Source organism: Acartia tonsa, chromosome 14 (assembly GCF_053477335.1).
Source record: "Acartia tonsa isolate MP-2025a chromosome 14, ASM5347733v1, whole genome shotgun sequence".
In the NCBI taxonomy this organism is placed as follows: domain Eukaryota; kingdom Metazoa; phylum Arthropoda; class Copepoda; order Calanoida; family Acartiidae; genus Acartia; species Acartia tonsa.
The window spans coordinates 3448194-3474416 of record NC_137273.1 but is presented as its reverse complement, the minus strand read 5'-3'; the positions used below and the strand labels follow the sequence as shown (position 1 = coordinate 3474416).

The 26223-nt window shown below is 30.5% G+C and overlaps 1 protein-coding gene across 1 annotated transcript in view; it reads left to right on the top strand.

Moving 5' to 3' along the window:
• Positions 1-18250, top strand: part of LOC145306373 (uncharacterized) — a 67701-nt gene extending 49451 nt beyond the window's left edge. The window contains exons 26-32 of the mRNA XM_080148467.1: positions 5338-5398; positions 6011-6117; positions 14341-14411; positions 15097-15186; positions 15882-15930; positions 17122-17250; positions 17981-18250. Coding sequence (XP_080004593.1) covers positions 5338-5398; positions 6011-6117; positions 14341-14411; positions 15097-15186; positions 15882-15930; positions 17122-17250; positions 17981-18110 — 637 coding nt within the window. The 3' untranslated portion in view covers positions 18111-18250. The remainder of the gene's footprint in view (positions 1-5337; positions 5399-6010; positions 6118-14340; positions 14412-15096; positions 15187-15881; positions 15931-17121; positions 17251-17980) is intronic.
• Positions 18251-26223: the final 7973 nt, after the last annotated feature.

Sequence of the window (26223 nt, the reverse complement as noted above, 5' to 3'; positions counted from 1 at the left end):
CCGCGGTTGTTTTTGCGGACATTTTGCGGATATCTTGTATATAAAGTCGTAGAGAAATTGACCATAACTGGTCCTGACCAGAAATGGCCAACTTCTGGAGCTATAGTTGGAGACAGGCCCCCTCTTGTGCAGTTATCCGCTCAGCAATTTCACCTAATTTAGTTTCATGATACTCCATATCCTTGTTTGGGTTGTATAGTGTGAGCGCCAACTCGGTTTCTAAATAACCCTGATGGTATAGTAGACGGGCTACCTCACGACGTACTTCCTCACTGACATTGTCACCATTAACTATATTGAGAAGTCGTTGATATGTTATTGTCAGTCTATTGCGTAGCGGCTGCCACATTTGTTGATACTCTTCCTCTCCGAACATTTTCGTGCCTAAACAACAGAAAGATTTAAACTCCACTAAAGCAAAGCTATAACAAATTGTGCGCGCAATAGCACGCCACAGCCCTTTTTTTAACATGACCCACTTTCACCCTTTACTTTCAAAAAGAGTGAGATCAATGGATTAATGTAAACGTTTTCTAGCACAAACCACTCTCCTCTCACCTTCCCTCACCTCACCCTCCCCCATATTGTTGCCCCATTCACAGCCAAGCTGTGACCAGTTCTCAAAACATAAAAATCAGATTCCGGAGGAATCGAACCTTACATATTTAGGGACACACTCCCATTATCAAAACACCAAAATCAGATTCCGTAGGAATCGCACATGACCTATTCTTTATTCTGTACAATTATACAATTGTACATCATAGGATTATTATATCCATTCTCAAGAAATAAAAATCAGATTCCGTAGGAATCGAAACCAACCATTACACCTTGTTCACTTAGTACATGATACGATAGTACATGATACGATTATATATTAGGATATCTTATTCATTCTTTGGATTTTGGATTTTTGGATTGGACCAAGTGTTATCGCGAGATTTGCCGTCATCCTGTAATTATTGGTGTGGAGATGTCCTTAGACCCGGACAAAACTCCACTCTATAATGAAAATAATTTGTTATAAAGGAAACTGTCTATGTAGAGCTGAAAAGGGATCACAACGGGAATAGCGACTCCTGGTGGAGGTTTTGGTTCCTTAATTGTTCCGAATTTACGCTTGGAGAAGTTGCAACTGATAGTAGGAGGATGTCTGAAATACACAGCAAGATATTTTTGTTCTTTCATTGTTAAGATTATTATTTATTTGCACATATAACATTGTACCGGCTTAGCAAGCGTCAAAGTACACCAGTGGCTCCACAACCCTTAAAGGGTTATGCTAACTATCTGGTACAATGTTGCATGGAATTTTTTTCTGTAAAATGTTATCTTCATATTATTCGAACTGGCCTGGTAACTAGGTGGAGACGAAGTTCGGCCAATTCCATGCTAGGTACTTAATAATAGTTATTATGTATATTATTATATTACCAAACCTACATCAAACAAACAAGAAGAATCAAACAGATCAAAGCATAGTAACATAATGTATGATATATATCTAATAAAATATGTTGTACCTTTGAGGAAAATAAATCTTATCTTATCTTATCTTATGACTTTTAGTGATATTGTGTCAGATTAGGTAATTTTCTCAACTCTGACTCTATTTCACTAAATGTCATATATGACTTTTGGCAATAATGTGTCAGATTAGGTAATTTCCCCAACTCTGACTCTATGTCACTAAATGTCATATATGACTTTTAGTGATATTGTGTCAGATTAGTTAATTTCCTCAACTCTGACTCTATGTCACTAAATGTCATATATGACTTTTAGTGATATTGTGTCAGATTAGGTAATTTTCTCAACTCTGACTCTTTTTCACTAAATGTCATATATGACTTTTGGCAATAATGTGTCAGATTAGGTAATTTCCTCAACTCTGACTCTATGTCACTAAATGTCATATATGACTTTTAGTGATATTGTGTCAGATTAGGTAATTTTCTCAACTCTGACTCTATTTCACTAAATGTCATATATGACTTTTGGCAATAATGTGTCAGATTAGGTAATTCCCCCAACTCTGACTCTATGTCACTAAATGTCATATATGACTTTTGGTGATATTGTGTCAGATTTGTTTGCATTGCCAAAAATGAGAAAATAACCTGACATAATGTCACTAAATTTCAGATTGAAATCTGAACTTTGGTCAAATTTTGTCATATCTGAACTTTGGTAACAAAGAGTCATATTGAGACAGATTTAAATCTGAAATCTAGTGACTGTGGATTTCTAATCTGACCGAAAAGGGGTAAAAACTACTAGGGTAAGCATACTTTATATCAGAGATTTAGTGGTTAGTAATGGATTTTTACATATATATTATTGCTTATCATAGATACAGTGAAAATTGTTTAATAGATATGATAGCTATATATATAACTCAACATGACTTTAAATCTATCTTTCTCTTTTCCTATTTCATGTGCAATAATACCAAATTTATACTAGAAGCTAAGCCCCTAGGAATGGGGGGGGGGGCGATCTTCTTCATTGACTTTCATAGTTTGGAAAAGAAACTTTTTTTTTTGGGGGGGGGGGGGTGTTGTAAATTTTTTTTTGTAAAGGCAATATCTATTTGGAGTACTCTTCCACAGAAAGATAGACAAACCAGGGTTAGACATCCATTTACTTTTATACAAGGAATCTTCTTTTTCAAGTAAAAATTTTAATGATTCAAAGATTGTGGACATAACTGTAAATCTTTTATGTACATTGTTTTATATTCATACTCATTTTAGTTCCTATTTACTTATCCATATATCCCTATTCACTGAGAGACATTTTTTGCATTAATTTTTCCAGTATGGCTTTGAAACAGATTGATATCCGTTGGATTGGAACCGGTTGTCTTCCTGAAAAATCATCTATAGTATCCTATTACAAAAATATAGTATCCAGTTTCGTTAGCCCGTGCCGTGGTTAATATCTTATTTTAATATCCGTGGAAAGCTGTCTATAATACGATACGATAAATAATATTGATGAATGGTTTCCGACCGGCTCTCACGCGCGCCACGATTGTGGTGACGTCATCAATGAGCGTCACTCAGACCGCGCATAATATATAAAACAAATAATTTACTGTTTGCATTTCATATTCAGTGCGTAGGGGAATTACCAGATTTTTACTTGAAATTTTTTTTCTGTATATAGCTTACATAGAAAATTTGAAATATATTTAACCTTTGAAATAGAGTAACTAGATGTAATTTTGTAAATAAGTATGTTTGCTGCTCTGAATATCAATACAGGGATCTAAAAGGACAAGACAATGGCCTATAAATTTATGTACATTCCCAATGATGATACACAAAATTACCCCTTCTATAGATTAAAATTAATGGTGGAAACGTTTCAGCACTTAACTTAATGAAACAAACAATCAAAATTGAAGTCTCCAAAGTTGTTAGGCTAACGAATAAGAAAACATTATTATAAAACTTTGGTGAATAGTACAATAAACAATCCATTGCATGGGTTAAGCGCATTAAATGGGCAAAGATTCTCTTATAAGAAAGAACAAAAATTTAAAATCTTAAAAATTAGAATTTACAAATCACATGTAAAAACATTATTTGAAATAAAAACTTACGGTTGATAAAACGGAATTAATATAAATATAAATAAATTGCTGACAAATATTTATTTTTAGATATTGTATTATTGTCAAAAATAATATTATTTTATTAGTAGCGAAGCTACTCTATAATTTAATCTGTTAGTCCGTCCGTAGAGTTTTTGGAGAATTGCTATTGTACCAATTAGCTTCTAAGTAAGTTACCGTCGGTCTGTCGGTCAAGCTTCAAAATATGTACTTATTATTAAAAAGATTTCTTGATTTTTTAAAAGTTATAACATATTATATATTTAATGACAACTGTTATAACTGATCTGTCTATCTGTTTGTTCGTTTGTCCATTCATTCTATTTTAGCTTCGCTTATTATGGATGTTATTACCCTTGTTTTATAGTTTATTTTATTGCTCTAAAAATTTACCTATAAATCTATTTATAACACAAATATAGATAAATTCCGGAACCATTTTATTTTGCAAAGCGAAGATTATCTATAATATAGTTATGTACGTCACAAGCATTCATTGTAATTTGTGTAAGAATAAAAGTATTGTCTTGTTAAAAATCATTAGATGAATCTTAAATTAGACTTTTTTTATATTATTTTGAGTCCTTATTACAAAGGGATTATATTCATAATCATTTGGACTTTTCCTTTTTACTCTAGTATAACTAAATATATAAATCAAAGCTTTATCAAAAGCTGCTCTCTTTATATACATACTTTTTGTATCGATATGTAATCATGAGATATTTTTTAGTAGCAAAGATACTCTGTAAATAGTCGTGCTGTCCTTCGTACCCGACATTTTGTTATTTTCCTTTTTTATATCTTATTTTTTAGTATTGGTCTTTTTCGTCAAAATGTCTGGTTTAATTGTTATAATATAATCTACATTCCCTTAAAGTGACCTTCGAGCACCTAAACCTTATATTTAAAAACAATTTGAAAATAAGGAGGGGCGATTTTTTAATCCTTTATTTCTAAACCCTGTAACCTAATTTCATATAGTCTAACAATTAGCATTTTCAAAAACTCTTTTATTAAAAATTTTATAAATTTTAATGAGGGAAATCATATAATCTTATCTTAAGCTTATTATTTTTAAAAGGTTTACTACTAATGTAAAAAATGTAATGTAAAAAATGTAAGTGTTTTTTAAACAAGGATGACAACATCCATAAAAGCGAAGCACTGAATCGGTAGGACAAACGGACATTAACACTTGTATAGTATCTGAACTGAAAAATCGGAACATAAATGTATAAATGTCGAATCAAAATTGTAGGTAAATTTGTTAAAAAACTGCTTAAAAATAGGATAATGTTTATGGACATACTTACATTTTGGGACTTGATTATAGAGTTGCTTCGCTTATAATATTGTTCTTTGTTGTCCCAGGAATCAATATACCAAAAATCAGATCAAACGAATAATTAAAACACTTAAAAATTTGTTGTTAAAAAAGTAGAAAAATCAACATGTTTAAAATGGACGTACGGACATTCTGGTAATGATTATAGAGTAGCTACGCTTTCTAAATCGTACCCAACTACTACAGGAATCATCATGCAAAGTTTGAAATCGATAGGACAATTCTAACATGCCTAAATTAACGAATAAAAGCTATCTATCTCGGACGGACGTACGGACGGACGGACGGACGGACGGACGGACCGACCCTAATTATAGAAAAGCTTCGCTTTTAAAAAGTGATTTGAAATCTTTTTTTTGTTTAGGCACGACAATGGAAATTTCTACCCTGGCACAGGCTCCAGCATAGAGTGTGGATCTAGAGAGGTATACATTTATTTTACAGAGGGGGGGAGGGGAGGGGACATTGAATTATATATATTAGATTTATATTGTACCCAAAGTTTTAATTTCTACCCCGATACTGGCTCCAGAGAGGTATTATGATTATGATATGTTAGACGGCAATTTTCTTTCTCTTTTTTTTTACTTCTGCTTTACAATCAACTGACACTTTTTTATAAGAGAATATCTTGGATTAGTTTTAATTTAATATTGTTATTATAACTCTTATAATTCAGATGTAAACTTTTTTATGTAAATAATTAAGACAAATAAAGAATCAAATAATAATGGTATTATGATTTTAGAGCTTTGCTTTATAGATTATGTCATCCTAATTATGCTATTTAATTCATTTTTCTTTTCAGTGAGTGCAATTTGGCATTTTTACCCATTGTTTTCATACAGGCCTTTTTTCATATGTTTCATTCTAAATACATAGATTGTTAGATTAGATTTGGATGAGCCCATTCTATATATACTATACAAACATAGATCAAATTAACTGTTTTGTATAAATCGTCCATTTTTTGAATGGTTAGTGTTTGTTAGTATGCTTTTTTACATATAATTATTTATCTACATATATATTTTTAGGGACTCGGTTTCAATGTGAATATATCTTGGTCCGGGGGATTGAACCCGCCCATGGGGGATGCTGAATATTTGGCAGCTTTCAGATCCATAGTCATGCCTATTGCCAGGTAAATGATATAAAACCGCTGGACCAATATGGTTCTCCTTCACAGTGAAGATACTAATAGGTCGTGGAAGGTTGATCACTATTTTGGGAGAGAAAATCTTCACCCTCCCTTGATAAATTGGACTTAATGTGGGAGGGTCCCTAAAGTGCCCCTTAAGGCCTTTAGGGGCGTAGCCGCTTGTTTTATATAAATTAAATAAATTATTTAATTCAAAAAGTTAGTTTAAGGTTTACCCACAGTTTAAGAGAATTTAGAAAAAAAATCTTATAAAAATGATCTTTTTTTAACTTCTTTCATTTCATGTTATTTTGATATTTGCACTTCAAATATTAAAGATATATTTGATAATGAAGATTTTACTTAAAATTTTTTGGTAGGTATAATAGAGCTAATCACAAACGGTTTATTAGGGACCCTTTAAAAATAAGGGTATCTTAAGCTTTACTTTAGTTTGGGGGAGATAGGCTACCCTTAAATTTAGTAATGTCAAGCTTAAGTAAAGATTTTGATAGGCATACTTTAGCCTTACATAAACCTCTCATAAACAAGTGTACATAAGCCTGTACTAAACCATCCTTATTACATCAACTTGCAATAAAAAATAGGAATATTTTAAAATCTTTCCTAACTTATCCTTTATGTATTTGTTTATGTAAAATAACGTGGATTTAAAAAAAAAGTATTTCATAAATAAATGACAGTTCTCTTTGCATTATTTGTAAGAATAGAATTTTAGAAATGAACTCTTTGTATGATTAAAAGTTCATAAATGCAAAGAGAAAAAAGTAAAAGAGGGGAATCAAGGGAATTTAAGAATGGACAAAATCAGTAGGCCTGGCCATTTTTGCTGTGCTAAACCATATTGTTGTTGCACCTCTTTCCAAACTAAAAGAATTTAAAGAAGATTAATTAACTTTTGTTATAAAATTTTGATATTAAATTGTTAAAAAAATATTTTAAACCTTTATCTACTAATATCGTGGATTTAAAAGATTTTTATTAGCAAAGTTACTATATAATATGAATTTATGTCTGTCCATCTGAAACATTTAGGGGAAATTTAATATTTGAGAAAGCCATTTTGGTTCAATTGCTTTTAATAGAAAAGGTTCTGATTGATTTGAAAACAATTTATTTTATCTTTTATCTTCATTTTAATTTCAACATTAAATGAAAATATGCTTAAAAATGATATTGGAAAAGATGTTGTCTTAACTCTTATTAGTTTTCCTCATGACATTATAAGGCTTCACCACCAATGTATTTTTCCCCTCTCTCTTTTACTTTACTTACTGCTTCTCTTTTCTCCCAAATTGTTTATATCTACCCTTTTCAACCGATTCCCCCCAATAAGTGTACCTTAATTTTGTGTTAAAACTCACTAGGCCAATCCTCCCCCCACCTCCCCCCCCCCCTTAGTGTTCTTCATTTTGGGTTTAAAAGTTATCATGATTGAGGCTGTACATTTGTATCTTACGTTTTTTTTCCTTTTTTCCCATTAATCTTAATCTAGTTTTTGCTACTTTAAAGATAGCATTTTATTTCTTTTCTCCCTTAATCTTGTTTTTAATACTTTAAAGATAACATTTGTTTAGCTGATTTATAAAAACTCTTCCTATCTTTTCTGTAAAAGATAGGATACCCTAAGAAAAAATAAGGCTTTCCTTATTTTATTTAAATAATAATGAATGAAATTCTTTCTTAGCTAGACAATTTGATACATTTTTTTAACAAAACATATTGTAGATTAAATTTAACTTTACTACAACAGAAAAAAATTAACAATCTATTTGCATGAATTTGTCTATTGGATGTACTCTTTGCATTTTTCCTTTCTTATTAGAGAGTTGCTAAACAAGAATGACAACATCAATAAAAGCGAAGATCTAAAATTGTAAACAATTTTAATGTAAAATTGATTAAATGCAGGATAATGACATACACACATTTTTTAGGAATCATTATTTCAAATATAAGATCAAGATGAATAGGATAACTAAATAATTAAAGTTTTTATAAAAAAAGTTTTAAAAATCAGTATGTTTAAAATGAACATGTGGGCATTTGGATAACGATTATAGAGTTGCTAAATCGTATCTAACTATTACAGGAAACATTATTTGAAATTGATAGGATAATTCTTATATGCCTAAATTAATAATATGAGCTATCAGATACAGATGGACGGACTTACCCTTATTATAGAAAAGCTTCGCTTTTAAAAAGAGAAGTACAAAGTTGCATTCTCTCAATTAAATTTGTTATGTAATTACATTTATGTTCCCAATCTTATTAGTATTGTTATTTTTAAAATTTTAGATTTTAGGAACCTGCCTTAATTGAATAGATATAGGACATTTAGATACACATTTTCTAATGCAGCCAATAGGAAAACAATGTAGCAATAATTCGGCCATATTATTGGTTAAAAATTGTGCAGATTTTTGTACAAAAGTCAGGATGTCAAAATATGTGGGGAAGGGGGGGGGGGGAGGGATGGTTGTTTATCTTCCTAAAAATGCTTTGAAATTTTTTTTTTTTATTACCCTCACAATAAAATCTTTACCAACATTTGATGAAGGGGTAAATAATTTTTAGTAGTGAAGCTACTCTTTAGATCCAAATGTTTGTCTATCGGTCAGTTTGTCCTTCAAAGACAAAAATGTAGAGAATATGATTATCTCATCTCCTATTCAAGATATACAGCAGTAACTTTTTGTCAACACTCTCATATTAAGAAGTATAATTATCTATTAACCCTTACAGATCAGGGGGGGGGTCATATTGACCCCCCCCCCCCCTCTATTTTTTTCAATGTCATTTTTTTGTAGGTAAGATAGAGAGTTGTGACTTCATGACTTTTTAAGTTTAGTAATTATATGTCGGCAAGAGTTGATCTTATAAGAATATCTAGTCTGTGTCGGTCATGGCGTCCGGTCAAAGTCGGTTAGGTGGCACCAAAGAAGGTGTATTTACTTTTATTTTTATAGCTAGCCGGTGCTTTTAGTAAGTAGTAGATGTAAATTTTTCCATAGAATTCAGATATGCAATCGGTTTTTTTGTAGACCTCTTATTTTTAAAGTAATGTAAGTTTTTTTTTTAAAATTAAGTCGATTTTAAGGTACTAAAATGCAACAAAAAAAAGAAAGAAAATGGCCATTATGAACAAAAATGGTAAAATCTTTAATTTGACACCTTACTTTTTAAATTCTGTCAGGTAATTATTGAAAAAATCGATTTTTTTAAACCCACAAGAATAAAAACTTTGAACTTAATTTTATCATTACCCAGGCATAAGAAATAGGCGTTATATATACTGTTAGAATGAGAAAAATATTACAAATCCATTCTAAGCAAAATTGAAATAAAAAGTTTACACTATAGTATATAAACTACAATAAAAGGAATTATATAAAAATATTATGTTATATTATACAGGCAACCATCTTATTTCTTATTTTGAGAATAAAAATGGGAAGGGGGTAAAGAGGGGGTAAAGAGGGGATGAAGAAAGTGTTGCTTGTACAAAATAATATATTAGGCCATTTTTTATTTTTTTACTTTTTTTCAATTTTGCTTATAATGGATTCGTAATATTTTTCTGATTCTAAAGGTATATATGAACCCATATTTTTTATACCTGTGTAATGATAAAATTAAGTTCAAAGTTTTTATTCTCGTGGGTTTTAAAAAATCAATTTTTTCAATAATTACCTGACAAAATTCAAAAAGTAAGGTGTCAAATTAAAGATCTTACTATTTTTGTTCATAATGCCTATTTTCTTCCTTTTTTTTTGTTGCGTTTTGGTACCTTAAGATTGACTTAATTTCAAAAAAACAAACTTAATTATTTTAAAAATTGCATAACTGAATTCTATGAAAAATTTTACATCTACTACTTAATAAAAGCACCGGCTTATATAAAAATGTATAATTACTAAACTTAAAAAGTCATGATGTAATGAAGGCAAGTGACATTGAAAAAACTAGAGGGGGGCGGCTAATTTAGCCCCCCCAATCTGTAAGGGTTAATTTCTTATTGCTCTAAGGGAAACATCCATGGTAATTGGAGTGCTTTTTAGCAGGTTTTTGGCTATAGGACTACTTCCTAGAGTATTTAAAGCTAAAGAATCAGGAAAAAATATATCATCTAAAAATTTTGTTGCCCAAATTATTGAATTTAAACAAATACGTCTAAATAATCAAAAGCATTTCAGAAATTTATATCATCTAAACATTTTGTTGCTGAAATTATCAAAATGAAACTTATACAGATACAAATAAACAAAAGGGTTTGTCTTACACCTCTATATGTATGACAAAATTTGGTGCCAGATAGACCATCTAGATCTTATATATCTATTCATTGGATGTCAAAGCTCCTCCCACCTCTACCTGCTTTCTTTTGAATTAAGAACCCTTAGGCATCGCTAACTTTAATGTAAGCCTACCTTAAAGTTGTACTAAAAAAGCTTACATAAATTTGAAAGTAACCTTTATCAACCCCCCCCCCCCCACCACCACCACCCTTCCCTATTAATTTCTACCTGCTTTCTTTGCAAAGAAAGGTTTAGGAATCCCTAACTATTTATGTAAAGGTAGCTTAATCCCCTTCCTATTTTCGATGCCCCTAACTTATATGAATCATCCCTTTTGATCCACTTCTCCATCAAAAATCCTAGGGTATCTTATCAAAAAAAGGTACCTTAACTAATTTTAAAAATAATAAGAAATAAAATTCTTTCTTAGGATGACAATTTGATGTTTTTTCAACAAAACTTTGTGTGGATTATTTTTAATTTTACTATAATAGAAAAACAAACTATAAGGATAGATCATATAGAACTAAAAGCTACTCTTTGTAATAAACATATAAAATTTGTTAACATGTGGCTCTTTGTAGATTTTAATTTTAACATCTATATAGATGTTCATACATTTTAACAAAAAAGTATCATAGGTTCAACACTTGCCTATTTCTAATATTTGATTATATGTCATGTGTTTTACCTATATTTTACATGGTGCCTTTACCAAGCTAAGAAATCACTCTCTACAAAACGTTTTTTTTTAACCTTTCTTTATAAATCTAACAACTTTAAAGCTTAGAGGGGTTGTAGCTATTAAGTATAACACAGACAGGACTTGAATAGAAACTACTTAAAAACTAATGAAAGCTATATAGTTTTTATGATTTTTTAGCTAAAAGAACAGTTAGCTGTTTTAAATAATAACCTTTAAAAAAATATTCTACCAAGAAAGTACAAAAGTATAGTATAATGAACCAATAGATATAGTAGATCTAGATGGTAAATCGGGCCCAATAAGTTGTGAAACTTAATAAGAAATATCCAAAGAGGTTACTTTATCCCAAGAAAGTTAACTATTTAAAGATGACTTCTTATATATGTTATGTCATATATGCTTTAAATCATGCGAGGGAAGAAATTTTTTAACCATATGACCAAAGCAAAGGCTTATCCTATGAAAGACTATTTATAGATGATTCATTTTGCGAATGATATCAAAGGATAATTGCTCTTTCTAACCAAATTTTGTTTACTTTCTAACCAATATATGGTAGATTGATCCTCCCCTGTATTCCTATTGGCTGAATTTGGGAGTATGTATCTAGATTATACCTTTTAATAATTCTTACTTGATAATTTCTTTATTGGTGTTCCTTTATTTCTTCAAATCTTGAATGACAGCTTTAAATGACTTATTTTTGATTACATTTTTTTACGGCAATGCTTCGCCTATCTATTATGAAGTGTTGATTTAGGGAAAAGAGAACACTGAAAACATTATAATTATAGAAAAGCCTCGCTTTTAAAAATCATCCTGTACAAAACATTTTGAAGCAATTCATATAAATCTAATATCTTTAGAGGGGTAGCCAAAAGATATGGTGTATGTCTGTCTGTGTGTGTAGGACTGGACTAAGAACTACGCATGAAAACAGTTTTTAGTATCTTTAAAAGTTTTTTAAAGCAAGAATAAGTTTCCTTTTTTTTAAATATAACTAATGGCATATAAGAAGCTTCCATGAAAAGAAACCTATTCATTCCAGAAGCTAGCAAGATATTTTAAACATCCTTGATTATATCTCTTTTTTTATGACCATTGTATTTACCTTCACTTTTACTTTATTTCTAAAATAGCAGCTACGCCCCTAGAGGCCTCTAGTGGCACTTTAGATGTTTTTATTTGTTAAAGTCTCTACATTACTTCTTTATTTTACGATAATTCTCTTTATGTTACAATGAAGTCTCCCATATATTTTAAATATTTCGATTTTTTGTCATTTCTCTTGGGAGGTTGGTTGTACCCTCCCCCAAAATAGTCATAAACCTTCCCAGAAACCATTAGAATCTACATATTAAGGAGAACCCGATCGGTTCAGCGTTTAGCGAGATCCTTTGGTACAGACACACAGACAGACACACAGACAAACAAACATCCTGCTACTTTAGTATACGGATTTTAGCGCATCTGAAGGAACACAAATGAATATTATATCAATCAGTTAAATGTAGATGAAATCAGGGATCTAAAGGGATAAGACAATAGTAGATAAATTGATACCCCGCCCAAATTGAATTTTGGGATGTCTAGGCAAAATTTTTTAATTTTGATCTACCTCCCCCCCATATAAAAAAGGCTTGGACGTCCTTGTACTGTACAATTAGTGGTTGAAACGGCTGGATATTAAGATTAATGAACATACCAATTAAATTTCGAAAAAAAGTCCCAAAAGTTATTAAGCTATTGAATAAGAAAACGTTATAATACAAATTTGGGGACTAATGTAATATTTTAGAAAGCCCAATGATCCCTCCCTCCCTGGATTGAATGAGAATTTGTACTTGCTTTCTACCTGACCTAACTAGATAAGATACCTTTTATATGTTAAGTATACCTAAGTAATATTATGTAACCCTAATTAAATAATTAAAAAATAAAATTAAAAAATATGAAAGATAAGTCTTAATTAGAGTAAAGTTTTTTTCGTCTACATAAATAGAAAAAAAGAAACATTATAAATAACTAAAAGTGTACTCATTGTAATAAAATTTGAATTATAGCTCTTTAAATGTAGAATCAAATAATTACTTCTATTTTGTTGTTCATTCATTTTAACGAAAAAAAATAATTTGCAAATGTTTAGCACACCTGCCCATTTCCAATATTTGAATATGATTTGTGTTTTTATATATATTGGGGAGGTTAATTTACCATATTTTCTACTAAAAAAATCACCCTATAAAAAATATTTTGAAGTAACCATTCTTTATAATTATGAAAATAAAAAAATATCTTTAAAGAGGCCTTAGATGGTTACTTGCTATTATTTATAACACAGATAGGATGTATGTGGCAGAATTTACAAGGAACCGTGCTCAAAAACTTAAAAAAGATAGAAATATTTTTTAAAAATCTTTAGTTAGAAAAACAATTGGCTGTTTTAAGACATAACCAAAAAGGTACTCGTGTATCAAACCTGATTTTTCTTGACCTAACTTAATGTAACTAAGAACAAAATAGGAACCCCTAGTAAACTTCATAAGGTACCTTAAAGCTTCCCTAAGTCTTACTTAACATTACTACATTTAGGAATACTTAACAATAACTTAGAAACTTCATAGGGATACTTAACTAAAAGCTTACATAAGCCTGACATAAGAAAATACCATTAGGAACACTTATCTTCGTTCGTGATTCTCACTAATAAGTATCATGAATAAAAAATGTATTAAGTTATTTTCTCTGTCTCACTCTTTTTTGTTTTACACCCCCCTGGTCAATTAAGTAAACACCACTACTGTTGTTACCTACTTTTTAAAATCTCGAAGAAAGGGTAATTAGGTTACTCATCATTGAGGAAGTATATCATTTTATTGTAGACTAACAGGTCCGCCACTAGAGGACTCTAGAAGGGGGAGAGTTGACCCTACCCAACTTTTAATTTTAGTTTTAAAAAGAAAAAGTAAAAAACTTATATTCTTTTACTAGGCACGATTTATCTTGGGAAGGTGGTTGTTCTCTCCCCAAAAATAGTTATAAACCTTCCCAAGACCTATTAGGGCTCCAATTTGAAGAAGAATCATATCGGTTCAGCGGTCAGCAAGATCATTTGGTACACACAGACATATACATCCTTTTACTTTTAGGATTGTCTTATCCCTTAAAATCTCTGAGATTAATCCTAACTTATTTCAGATGCTTCAACCCAGACTTTGTGCTGGTTTCAGCTGGATTCGATGCCGCCATTGGACATCCACATCCGATAGGTATAATCTTATTTCCAGTATGGCTATGAATACGATTCATATCCGCTGGTTTAGAACTGGTTCTTAGCCTTACTGAAAAAAATAAAATTGGATTCATAAAACTAATTCCTGTTTTGTGAGCCCCTAGAGGTAATAAAACTACGGAATAAATATTTGAATTTTTTATTTTACTAGTCTCGAAAAACTGTCATAAGTATTATACCCGTACCTGGAGCATCTTGGCTTATCATCGAGTCTTAAATAAAAATACGCTAAAATGGTCCCTAATTCTTTATTAGTTTGTGTGATGGGAATGTTTTGGCCCAAGTAAGGCGCGTCTAATAACCATGTACAGTTATGACACCCAGACAAAAGTTGTGTAATCAAAAGGTTGGTTGTCTGTGGGACGTTTGGCCGCGTTATCATGCATTTTGCTTGCAAGATTTGGTTCAGAAATGAAATTTTAAAATTTGACAATCTCAATCAATGTAACTGGACAAAGTGTCTAAAAACTCAGCCATGTGACGTCATAAAAATGACGGAGATGAGAGGAGAAATTGGAAAGAAAACCCTTAAAAAAGAGACGGATAATCCCTCATTTTTATGACGTCACATAACTGATTTTTGAGATTCAGGAAGGGGGATAGATTTTATATAGAAACAAGAAAGAAAATATTCAAAGATTATTTTTTCAATGTATTTTCAGGTGGGTATGAGGTATCAACTGCCTGTTTTGCCTTTCTGACTCACCAACTCATGGCTCTGGCTGGTGGTAAAGTTCAGCTCGTTCTGGAAGGTACAAAAAATACAATTTTTATTCATTTTCAATGTTTTTCAAGGAGGGAGGACATATTGTTTATTACATTATGGTTTTCTTATTCGTTGGCTTAACAACTTTGGGGACTTTTATAGAATTTTAATTGGTTGGTTTAATAAGTTGAGTGTCCAAACGTGTCAACAACTAATTGTAAACTACAGAAGGGGTAATTTTGTGTATCATATTTGGGAATGCATAATGCATATCAATTTAGAATCTATTTTCTTAAAAACAATACAATTTTTTTTTTTTAATTCTTCCACTATCTCGTATTTTTGTGGTTTCTAGTCATTTGTATGGTCCTTTCAAAACAGAAGACTAGAAAGAGTTTGTCTATGTGTGTCAAGGACGTTCGAGCTTTTTAATTTAGGGGGGGGGGAGGGGTAAACTAAAAAAGTTTTCTATAAATTCGTTTGGGGGGGGGGGGGGTGTAATCACCCTTTCACCCTTCCCCCCATTGGACGTCCCTGGTGTGTGTACCATTTTTTTATAGAGCCGTGTTACTTTATCAGTATTGAAACAACCAATCAAAATTTAATTAAAGTTTTTGAGCCCACAAATAAGATAATGTGCTTATAAAACTTTGGTTACCAGTGTAATTTACAGTCCAATGATCCATTATTATTTTTAAAATCTACCAATTTTAAGGTGACTAAAAATCTACCAAATTTCAGGTGGGTATCATACAGGAGTGCTGGCTGAAAGTGCTGAACAATGCTGCAGGTATATTAATCTATAATACAAAGTAGAACGATGTCTGTCCGTCTGAAGCTTAAGATCTCAGTAACCGCAAAGCCCCTAGAGGCTAGGGGCGAAGCCGCTAGTTAGTATATAATTGGATCCAAGTATAATTTATAACTGAAATATAGAAGGACAGACATTCTCAAACACTTATAGAGTAGCTTCGCTATTAAAGAAAATTTCATAACTATTAGATATTTTGTTATTTTTCTTAAGATTTTTCTGTAAAAACAAGGATGACTACATCAATAAGTAGCGAAGAAAAGTCATGGAATGGATAAACAGACATAGTGTATTACAGAGCAGTTGTTTAGTTTTCATAACAAATAAAAGAAAAGAGAGAACTTGCAAATAAAATCATGAAATCTTTTTTTTAAAAAAAGGTTTAAGTCCTTTGGAGCATGACCGACAAACAGACAGACAAAATAATGTATAGACTAGATGTGCATATGCCATAAGAATCCTCACTGAAAATACAACAGACAAATTTCTTCAACAGCAGCCGAGAAAATTACATTTCACCCATTGCATTACAGACTCACTGATTTATAGAGTAGCGCTCGCTAGTAAAAAGGAATTTATATGTAACTAAATATCACATTGAAAAGTTATGAAATCTATGTACTTGGACATATTTTATGTAAAATTTCGAGAAACACAATTTCAAAGTAAAATTATAATATTTGATATATTTGAAATTTTTTTGAGGTTTTACAAAAAATGTAAATTTCCATTCATATTACAAAAGTTCAAATATAAGATGGAATCATGTAGGTTTAACCATGCAGTACATTTGTATTAATATCCGCTGGATTAGAACCGGTTCTCAGCCATACTGGAAAATTATGTATATCATCGTATTACAGACATTTGAAGTGTCTATAACAAAATGTGCTTAATAACTAGTATATCTTCAAAATCTTTTAATTATTTTAAGTTTTAATAGCCACGAGGGGCCGGAGGCCTTAGCTAACAAAACTTATGTTGATATTATGACTTTTATTTTATTGTTTGTAGATAATTGTCTCTAATGCAATACATGATTTTTCAGTATGGCTGAGAACCAGTTCTAATCCAGGGAATATGATAACCTGTGTCAAAGGCATGCTGGAAAAGATTAGACACTGTTATTTTATACCAACCAATCACTAATTAACTATCAATTGCTTTCAGGGCTCTGATGGGAGACAAGATAGCGAAGATATGCCAAGAGGAGTTAGAAAGACGACCTTGTAAAAATGGGGTGGAAACTTTACAGAAAACATTGGCTATACAGACTCAATATTGGCCTATTCTTGCCAGGTAGATATTTAGATATATTCTAGCTCGGTAGATAGATAGATATATTCTTGCCAGGTAGTTAGATGGATAAATTAGATAGATTCTAAGATGAATAATGAATATTAGGTGACACTTATCCAGAGTAACAATGCGGCTTTTTTTTACAATATATTCTAATTTTTTAAATTGTTTCTCGTATTCATTCGAATCCGGTGGATAGGAACCGGTTCTCATCCATACGAAAAAACTATGTCTATCCAGTTTTCTACGAATATAGAAATGTACAATCATAAGATTAAAACTAGTTTTTTTAGCCGGTGCCTCCGGCACCACGGGGCTAAAAAAACTAGTTTTAATATTAAAATTGTACATTCTATATCCGCGGAAAGCCGTTTATAATACGATGCGAGAAATAACTATTCTCGACTTTGCGTATAACCCCAGGACCTCAAATTTGAGTATCCTGGCCGTTTAAAGACATTGTATTGTATGTCTGTGTACAAAGGACATTACAACAAATGCATATGTTTTCATGGGAACCAATCTTGTTTAAATTCAGGTACACGGCAGGTGCAGCCCTGTCCCACATAGAGACCTTGGAGAAATGTTTGTCTGTCTAAATTAGATTTTTGAGTATATTGGCAATTTATGTTTAAATTTTCAATTGTAGGCGTTCTATAAAGAAATACGAACCGTTATTCAGAAGAAAAAAATCATTACAATAAGTCAAAAGTTTATTAATTTTTTTCAGGTACACGGCCAGTGCAGCCCTGTCCCATCTGGAGACCTGGGAGAAGGAAAAGGAGGAGATGGAGGCCTTGTCCGCCATGGCAGGTCTATCTATGTATCAAGCAGCAATGCAGGAAAATAACAACTTGTAAAAACTTGGCAAATACGCAGGGATTTAAATGGCTGAGACAATGGCATTCTCAATAATAATACACAAAATTACCTTTTCAGTGGATTAAAATTAGTAGTTGAAACGTTTAAACACTCAACTTAATGAATTAACTCATCAAAATTCACTAAAGTCCTCAAAGTTGTAAAGTTAACGAATAAGAATAGTTATTTCTCGTATCGTATTATAAACGGCTTTCCACGGATATAGAATGTACAATTATAAGATTAAAACTAGTTTTTTTGTACATTTCTATATTCGTAGAAAACTGGATATAATACGATGCTAGACATAGTTTTTTCGTATGGATGAGAACCGGTTCCTATCCACCGGATTCGAATGAATACGAGAAACGTTATTATATAACTTCGGGAACTTGTGTAATAACAGCGCATTGTACTTCCTCTCTCTGCCAAATAAAGGTTTCTTTGGTGCTTATTTTGAATTGAAATAAAAATAAGGGGAGGGGGGGGGGGGAGTTTTTTTTTCTTGTGCTAATTTCTTGTACATTAGGATATGTTATATTGAGTACAGTGTTAGGGTTAAGACAACCCGCAGGTGTTGTGGATAAAGATAAAAACTATTCTATCCCTAATTTTAAAATTATTTTTCCAAATTAAAAGAGTGGGAGGTTTCTGTGCTCGCCAGGCGCTTTGAGGGAAAGCAATATTAAAAGTACTAAAAAATGGATATTTTTGCATTAAAAATCAAAATCAAAGTTGAAGATTAAATTTTAAAAAAATTGGAGCCATATCTTAAAAGTTGTTATTATTTCAGCAGGAACAAGTGTAAAATCTTACAAACAAACAAAAAGATTTTAAAAATTTCTTTAAAACATTGAAATATCTACTTGCACTCTATTCTATATTGTCTTCAGTATGACACAATCTTTTTATATATTGTCCTATGAAGCACCATAGTCAAATTATATTCATCAAATATTTTTCTTTTTCCTTTGATAAATTGACAGTGAAGTGAAATCTTTTTCCAGTACGGTTTTGAATCCGATTACTATTCGCTGGATTAAAATCGGTTCTCAGTCACACTGAAAAATTGTGTAAAGCATCGTATTACAGACAATTTTCCACGAAGACTAAAATAAAAATCATAATATTAATACCAGTTTTGTCGGCCCCTCGGGGCCCACAAAACTGGTTTTAATCTTTTAATTTTACATTTTAATATCCACAGAAAGCTGTCTCTAATACGTTACGTTAAATAACTGAAATAAAGTGAGAAAAGAATATATTTTTAAAAGTGCTAAAAAAAGATATTGAAAAATGTTGAATTCTACATATTTACAAGAAATAAAAAAGTGATCTCAAAAATTCTTATAGACATTGAAGTACCATGGAAACAAAGGCATTTTTATTTATTTTTTGCATTTTGTTTAGTTTTTGAATAACTTATTGTTATTAAAATTTTCATATATCATTATTTTTTGATAATAATGCTAAAGCATTTTTTTTTTGTGGACGTTACTCAATTTGATTGTTGTAATATGTTGTAGCTAAAATGTTTGATGCTTTTTTTCATCCTTGAAATCTTTTTTTTTTATTAAAAATCTTAAAAATTAATTAATTTGCTACCTAAATGATTTGGAAATAAAATTTTAAATAATTAAATTTTTTTGAGCTATATATTTTCGTCGAAGAAAAGAATTTATAAAATATTCTGTTTTTAAGAATTTTGCAGTAAATATGAAAAGACTATTGACATATATTTAAGTAATGGAATTTTTTAGTTTTATGAAAAAAAGTATATATTTATTATTTAGAAAAAAATCAGATAAATAGTTTAATTTATTTATTTTTCAAAAATTGTTTTAATTAAGGGTATTTTATTTCTTGCCGTCCTAAATCATTTAAATTGTATATTTGATATAAAAAAACTATTTGGAGAGAAACATAGAAAATTATATTTTTGGATTTAAACAAGGTGTTTGACAAAGTTTATTTTTAAATGTTAATTAAAAATTATTTTAGATGCTCAATTTAAATTATTAATTCAATGTGTTTTTATTTAAAGGAACATGAGTATGGGTTTATTTAACCCATTTACCATTGACAGAAATTAATAATCGATGTCTTATTTTCTTCATTGGCTTGGGGCATTTTGTATTAGAAAAAAATATTTAGCAGTTTTCCACAAATATCTCAATCAAGACCCAGTTTTTTCATTCTAAGTGATTTTGGAAAAATTAGTGGACAAACACCAAATTCTGAGCAACTAAATAACTTAAAATAAATCTAGCTTCCAAACAGCTGGCTGCACAGTTTCTGCAATTTAGTATTGGTCCATTGATATTTACAAAATAATGAAACAACAGGTTTTTTAGGTATCATTTGTGGAAAACTATCTTTTTCTGATAAAAAATGCCTTAAACCAATGCAATGAAGTAAATAAGAAATTTTTGGTTATTAATTTCTGACAATGGTAAGTGGGTTAAATTAGGCAATACTTTTGTTCCTCTAAATAAAACATACTTTATAACAAATATCATTTCAATTAAAAAGTAAAAAAATAAGAAAAGTGAAAAAATTTAGAGATTAGTCAAAATATTTTTTCTAACAACAATAATATTTGAAAAAAAAGTAAATTAGATAAAGAAAAATGTATGTTTATGTAAATTGTGAATTTAATAGTCAAAATTATTCTGCTTAACAATATACAAAATACCTAAATACTATATATTTAATATATACATAAAAATATAAATTATATTAATGTTATATGATACAGGGTGTTTCAAAAAATATGTTAGTTTAGAATATGAAAAGGTGAAACATTTCAGTGACTAAAAAATTTATGGTAACTTTTTTTAGGGACACCCTGTATTTAAAAAATATAAATATATATACAAAATTATACACATTTAGAACCAAAGTTGTCTTTTACTGTAAAAAAAGAAATAATTAATATGTGTTTTTGTAAAAATATATGTTATTGTTTTAAAAATATGTATTTATATAATCATATACACAAAATTATAATAATTAGTTGTCGCCTCGTATTATAGACAGCTTTCCGTGGATAAAAAAATCAAGAGATGAAAACCAGATTTGTTAGCACCTAAGGCCGCTAACAAAACTGGTATTCTTTTATGATTTTTTCCCTGGAAAATTGTATATAATTCGATACTATACAATTCAGTATGGAGGAGAACCGGTTCTAATCCAGCGGATATTAATCGGTTTCAAACTATAAAAAAAAATTACATAACATTAACTGAGCCCAAAAATTTTAATATCAAGCTTTTAAAATTTTACCTTCATATACTTACAGTGTGTCAATTTTTTTTGAACATATTTAAATTCATGATTATTTAGATAGTTAACAGAGTGATAACAAAATTTAAATGTGTTCTTAATTAATTGCATTAATATCAAGTATCAAAGCTTTTTTTCCAGAGCTCGCCAATCGCGACTAAGTCTAAAATATAAATTTGTATAAGGTTGCTTTCCCTTAGGCTTAAAGGCAGCTGACGCTAAGCTGCCGATCCCTATTATTTTCTTTTAAGATTTGATTTCCAAAACTGCATTATTTAAATTTAAAAAAATTCGACTCTTTAAAAACACATGACGATAAAAGTAATTTTCATACAAAATAAAAAAATAAGCAAATTACAGATTTTAATTCTTGAAAAGGAATGAAGGCAAAATTTGTTTTAGTCTCAGTATTTTTGTAAACATAGATGACTTTTTCTTCTATGATAAATATATATATAATAATTAATATATGAATTATTAAAAAGAATATACAGTGTGTTTTATCAATCTATTTTTTGGTCTGTTTTATGTATTGATTTTTGTTTTATCGCATAGTATTAGAGACAGCTTTCCACGGATAGTAAAATTAAAAATTATATCATTTAAACCAGTTTTGTTAGCCCCAAGGGATCGAAGGCCTGTGCTAACAACGCTGGTGTTTATTTAATGCTTTTTATTTTAATGTACGTGGAAAATTGTCTGTATTACGATGCTATACATGATTTTTTTGGTAAGGCTGAAAACCGGTTCTAATCCAGTGGACATTATTAGGTTTCGAAGCCATACTTGAAAAAAAATCTTGTTTTTAAAACTCAGTGATCTTAAGTTAATTTGGTGGATTTTTAAAAAAGTGATAAAACATAAAAACATACCAAAAAATAGTTGAATATTTTTCTTACTAATAAAACACCCTGTATGTAAATGAAAATGTTATAAATACCCCGGTGTTAAATATATGTCAAATAAAAATGTGATTCTCTAGATTGTGTTTTTATTGATTCTGAGATCTTAAGAGATAAGACAATGGACGATACATTAGTAAATTAATAACCCATCCGCTCGTCGTCGGGGAGGTGATAGGTTCGAATCTCATATTAACACCGCGTCATAATGAAAGACATATATAATGTTTTCTCGTATTCATTCGAATCCGGTGGATAGGAACCGGTTCTCATCCATACAAAAGAAACTATGTCTATCATCGTATTATATCCAGCTTTCTACGAATATAAAAAAAACTGGTTTTAATCATATAATTGTACATTCTATATCCGCGGAAAGCTGTTTATAATACGATGCGAGAAATAACTATTCTTTTGATATGTCAGGTGCGCGCCGATAATTGTAAGGTAATGCCTTGGCCCAAAACAGGTGCAACTAATGTCCATGCACAATTGGGACTTTCAGACTAAAGTAGGTTGTCTGTTACTTATTATAGTAGCAAAATTAATGGTGTAATTGGTCTTGATGAAAATTTGCGTATTTTCGCCAATTCATAAATGTTCAATCTTGTTTGTATGTCCATAATTTTTTTAAGCTCATCTTTTTTTTATAGAAGATATCAATTTTAATTTTTTTTAAGTTCATCTTTTCTATATTGATTCCCAGGGAGTAAGGGAGGGGACAATGGATCAAATATTCAATTTTTAGGAGTCTCAGACTTTGGGGACTGGCTTAAAGGGAATGTGCAAGAATTTAGCAGTTTCTGACTGAGTTTGGGGACTTGCGCATGAAATGCCGCTGCTCGTTATGTATGTTTTGAATATTACAGACGGGGAGAAGAGATAAGGGAAGTGGGGGCAAGGGAAATAAACACTTGTTGTGTTAGTTTAGAATGTAGCAGACGAGGAGAAGGTAAAAGGGAGGTGGGGTAAGGGAAATAAACAGAATACAAAGGGGCAGTCATATTCTTGCTAGCAGCTGGTCGGTTTCAATAATCTTTTAATATAAAAATCACACCAAAAAACCTCAATATATTTCATCAAAAACAAGTTGTGATTTCACTTAACATGACGCTATGGAAATCTATTATTCAATTAACAATCCCTTTATAATTTCCTACAAATTTATTGGATTAAACTGGATTTTATGCCCTTTTTTTGATAACTCTTATATTGAATTAATTGCCCATTGTCCCCTCCCTTACTCCCTGATTGATTCCAGTGTTTTTGTAAATTCCCTGAGCAGCAAATTTAAATCAAACGCCAGCTGAAGTCAAAACTACCTAATATTAACGGTTTACATCACTAATGGTGTAAACCGAGGTGGGGAACTAAAGGGATAAGACAATGCCCATAAAATGATGTACATCCCCAAATGATGATGCACAAAATTAACCTTTCTGTAGATTACAATCAATGGTTAAAATGTTTGAAAACTAAACGTAATAAACCAGCCAATTCAATAACGTCCTCAAAGTAATTAAGCTAAGCATCTCTATAATTATATCCTTAAAATGTAAGTATATCCTTAAACAGTTTTCTGTATTAAAGCAGTTTTGCAACTTAAATACTTAAAAATGCGTTTAGACTTATACATTTATACCTATTCTCCTTATTCAGTTCTAGCACTCTACAAGAGTTAATTTCCGTTTGTCCTACCATTTCAGAGCTTCGCTTTTATAGATGTTGCCATCATTGTTTTATAATAACTACATCAAAATATTGATTTATTTTTAATAGATATTAGTTTTATTAACACAAATATATAAATGCGAATAAATAAATAACAGAGAGCCAGTTTACAATTTAGCAAGGATCTTAAGGGATAGGACAGTGGACAATTAATTGATGTACATCCCCAATGATTATAAACAACATTACCCTTTCTGTAGATTAAAACTGACGTTGTAACGTTAGAACATTTAACTTTATGAATAATAGTACCTAAAGTTTTAAACTAGGGATGGCAATCCGTCAAATCTTTGGACCGGATTCGGATTCTTACAAGAATCCGTCCAAAAAATTTCCGCGGATTCTTATTTTTGGCGGATTCCGAATTCATATTCCGGATTCTAGCAATATTTTAAAAGTCTTTTCTTAAAAATTAAAAAAATTAAGTATCACATATGTCCTTAAAATTATAATTCACTTCCGATAATCGAACCAGATTTTAAAAGATATTATATATAATGATGATAATCTTTGCCTTCAAAAAGACGGAATTGAAAGAAAAACTCAAGACGCTAATTTTAGCCTACCAATTAAGAATGCGAATCCGCTATTAAAAAACGGATTCCGGATTCAGATTCCAAATTGGCTAAAATTTGGGCGGATTCCGGATTCGGATTGCCAACCCTATTTAAAACCAACATTTAAGAAAACTTTGGGTACTAGAATAATTTATAGTAGAATGTCCCCTCCCTCCCAGAAAATTAAGAGAGAAATAAAAGGTTAGAACTCTTTATGACTATTTAAAATGCTATGCTAGAGTCTAACTATGTATTATTTAATTAAATCCCATTAAAAAGATAGGATATAGAAAATACGTGGATATTATGACAGGGAGGGGGAAATTGTCGTCAATTTAGTTTGGTAACATGGAACTTATTTATTGGTCAGTTCGTTTATCAAGTTGGAGTGACGGGATGGGGCAAATAGAGTTTAAAGGGTATTGTTATTTAAACCAGCTGGGAGTTTCATTTTCTTAGAGAATATGAAAGTATGGTGTAACATCCAAGTAATAATAAATCTATTTTAATAAGGATTTTTTTAATAAATAAAGTCATATGTAAAGAACCATTAGATTCATAACTTTTTAAGTTTCAGGAGCTTTTATGCATATTTTTATATTATAGATTTGGCTTTTTTGTGCAGTTAAAAAAAATCGACAAAAAGAAAATTGCATTGTTGGGTTTTTTTTACCAAGATTTTTAATTGTTTTTTTTCAGAATGGCATCGAAGCCGATTTTTATACTGAAAAATCATGTATAGCATCGTAGTACAGACAATTATCTACGAATATCAAATTAAAAATCATAAAATACCAGTTTTGTTAGTCCGGGCATTGTTAGCCATACTGGTTCTTTCTTATATTTTTATCATTTTAATATCCACGGAAAGCTGTCTATAATACGATGCGATAAACAACTAAAATTTACATTTATGTTGGAGATAATTAGTGTTAACTTGATGAATACACAATTTCCAATAAATAAAGGTTAAATACATTTTTTTAGTATTAAGCTACTCTAAAAGTGTTTGTTAGTGAATGTCCGTCTGTAATGCTAGGAAGGCCAACTAGATTAAAACAGGTCATAAGCCATGCTGAAAAATCATATATCGTATTTGATTAAAGTCAATTTTCTACGAATAATAAGATAAAAATCATTAAAAATGGAATTAATCTTATAATTTTACATTTTACCATTCGCGGCAAGCTGTCTACAATACGAGGCGATAAAAAACTAATCTCTTTAATTTTCTTCTTCTCTTTTCACTGGACATTTGCTTTATAAGTCAAATTGTCCTTCGCTACTTATGCATGTTATCATAATAAATTTAAATACATATTTGAATTTTAATTGATAGAATCAGTGTTGGCAAGGTTCTCGATCTGGGAATCTGTTTCCTGATAATGTGTTGCAATTGTGATGTTGTAACATGAATTATTTGGGGAAGGTTTTAACCTATTTTTCTCTATACCCATCTTTTCCAAAACAAATCCAGGTACACGACGCTTCAGGTTCTAGGCCATTTATAGCATCAAGAAAATAATAACCCTCGCCCACTTCAAATTTCACTTTAGGGAGGGGGGGAGGGGGGGGTAACCTCCGCCGTGGATAAAGCCATTAATCCTATAATATAATGCTGTATGGCTTGTTTTTGT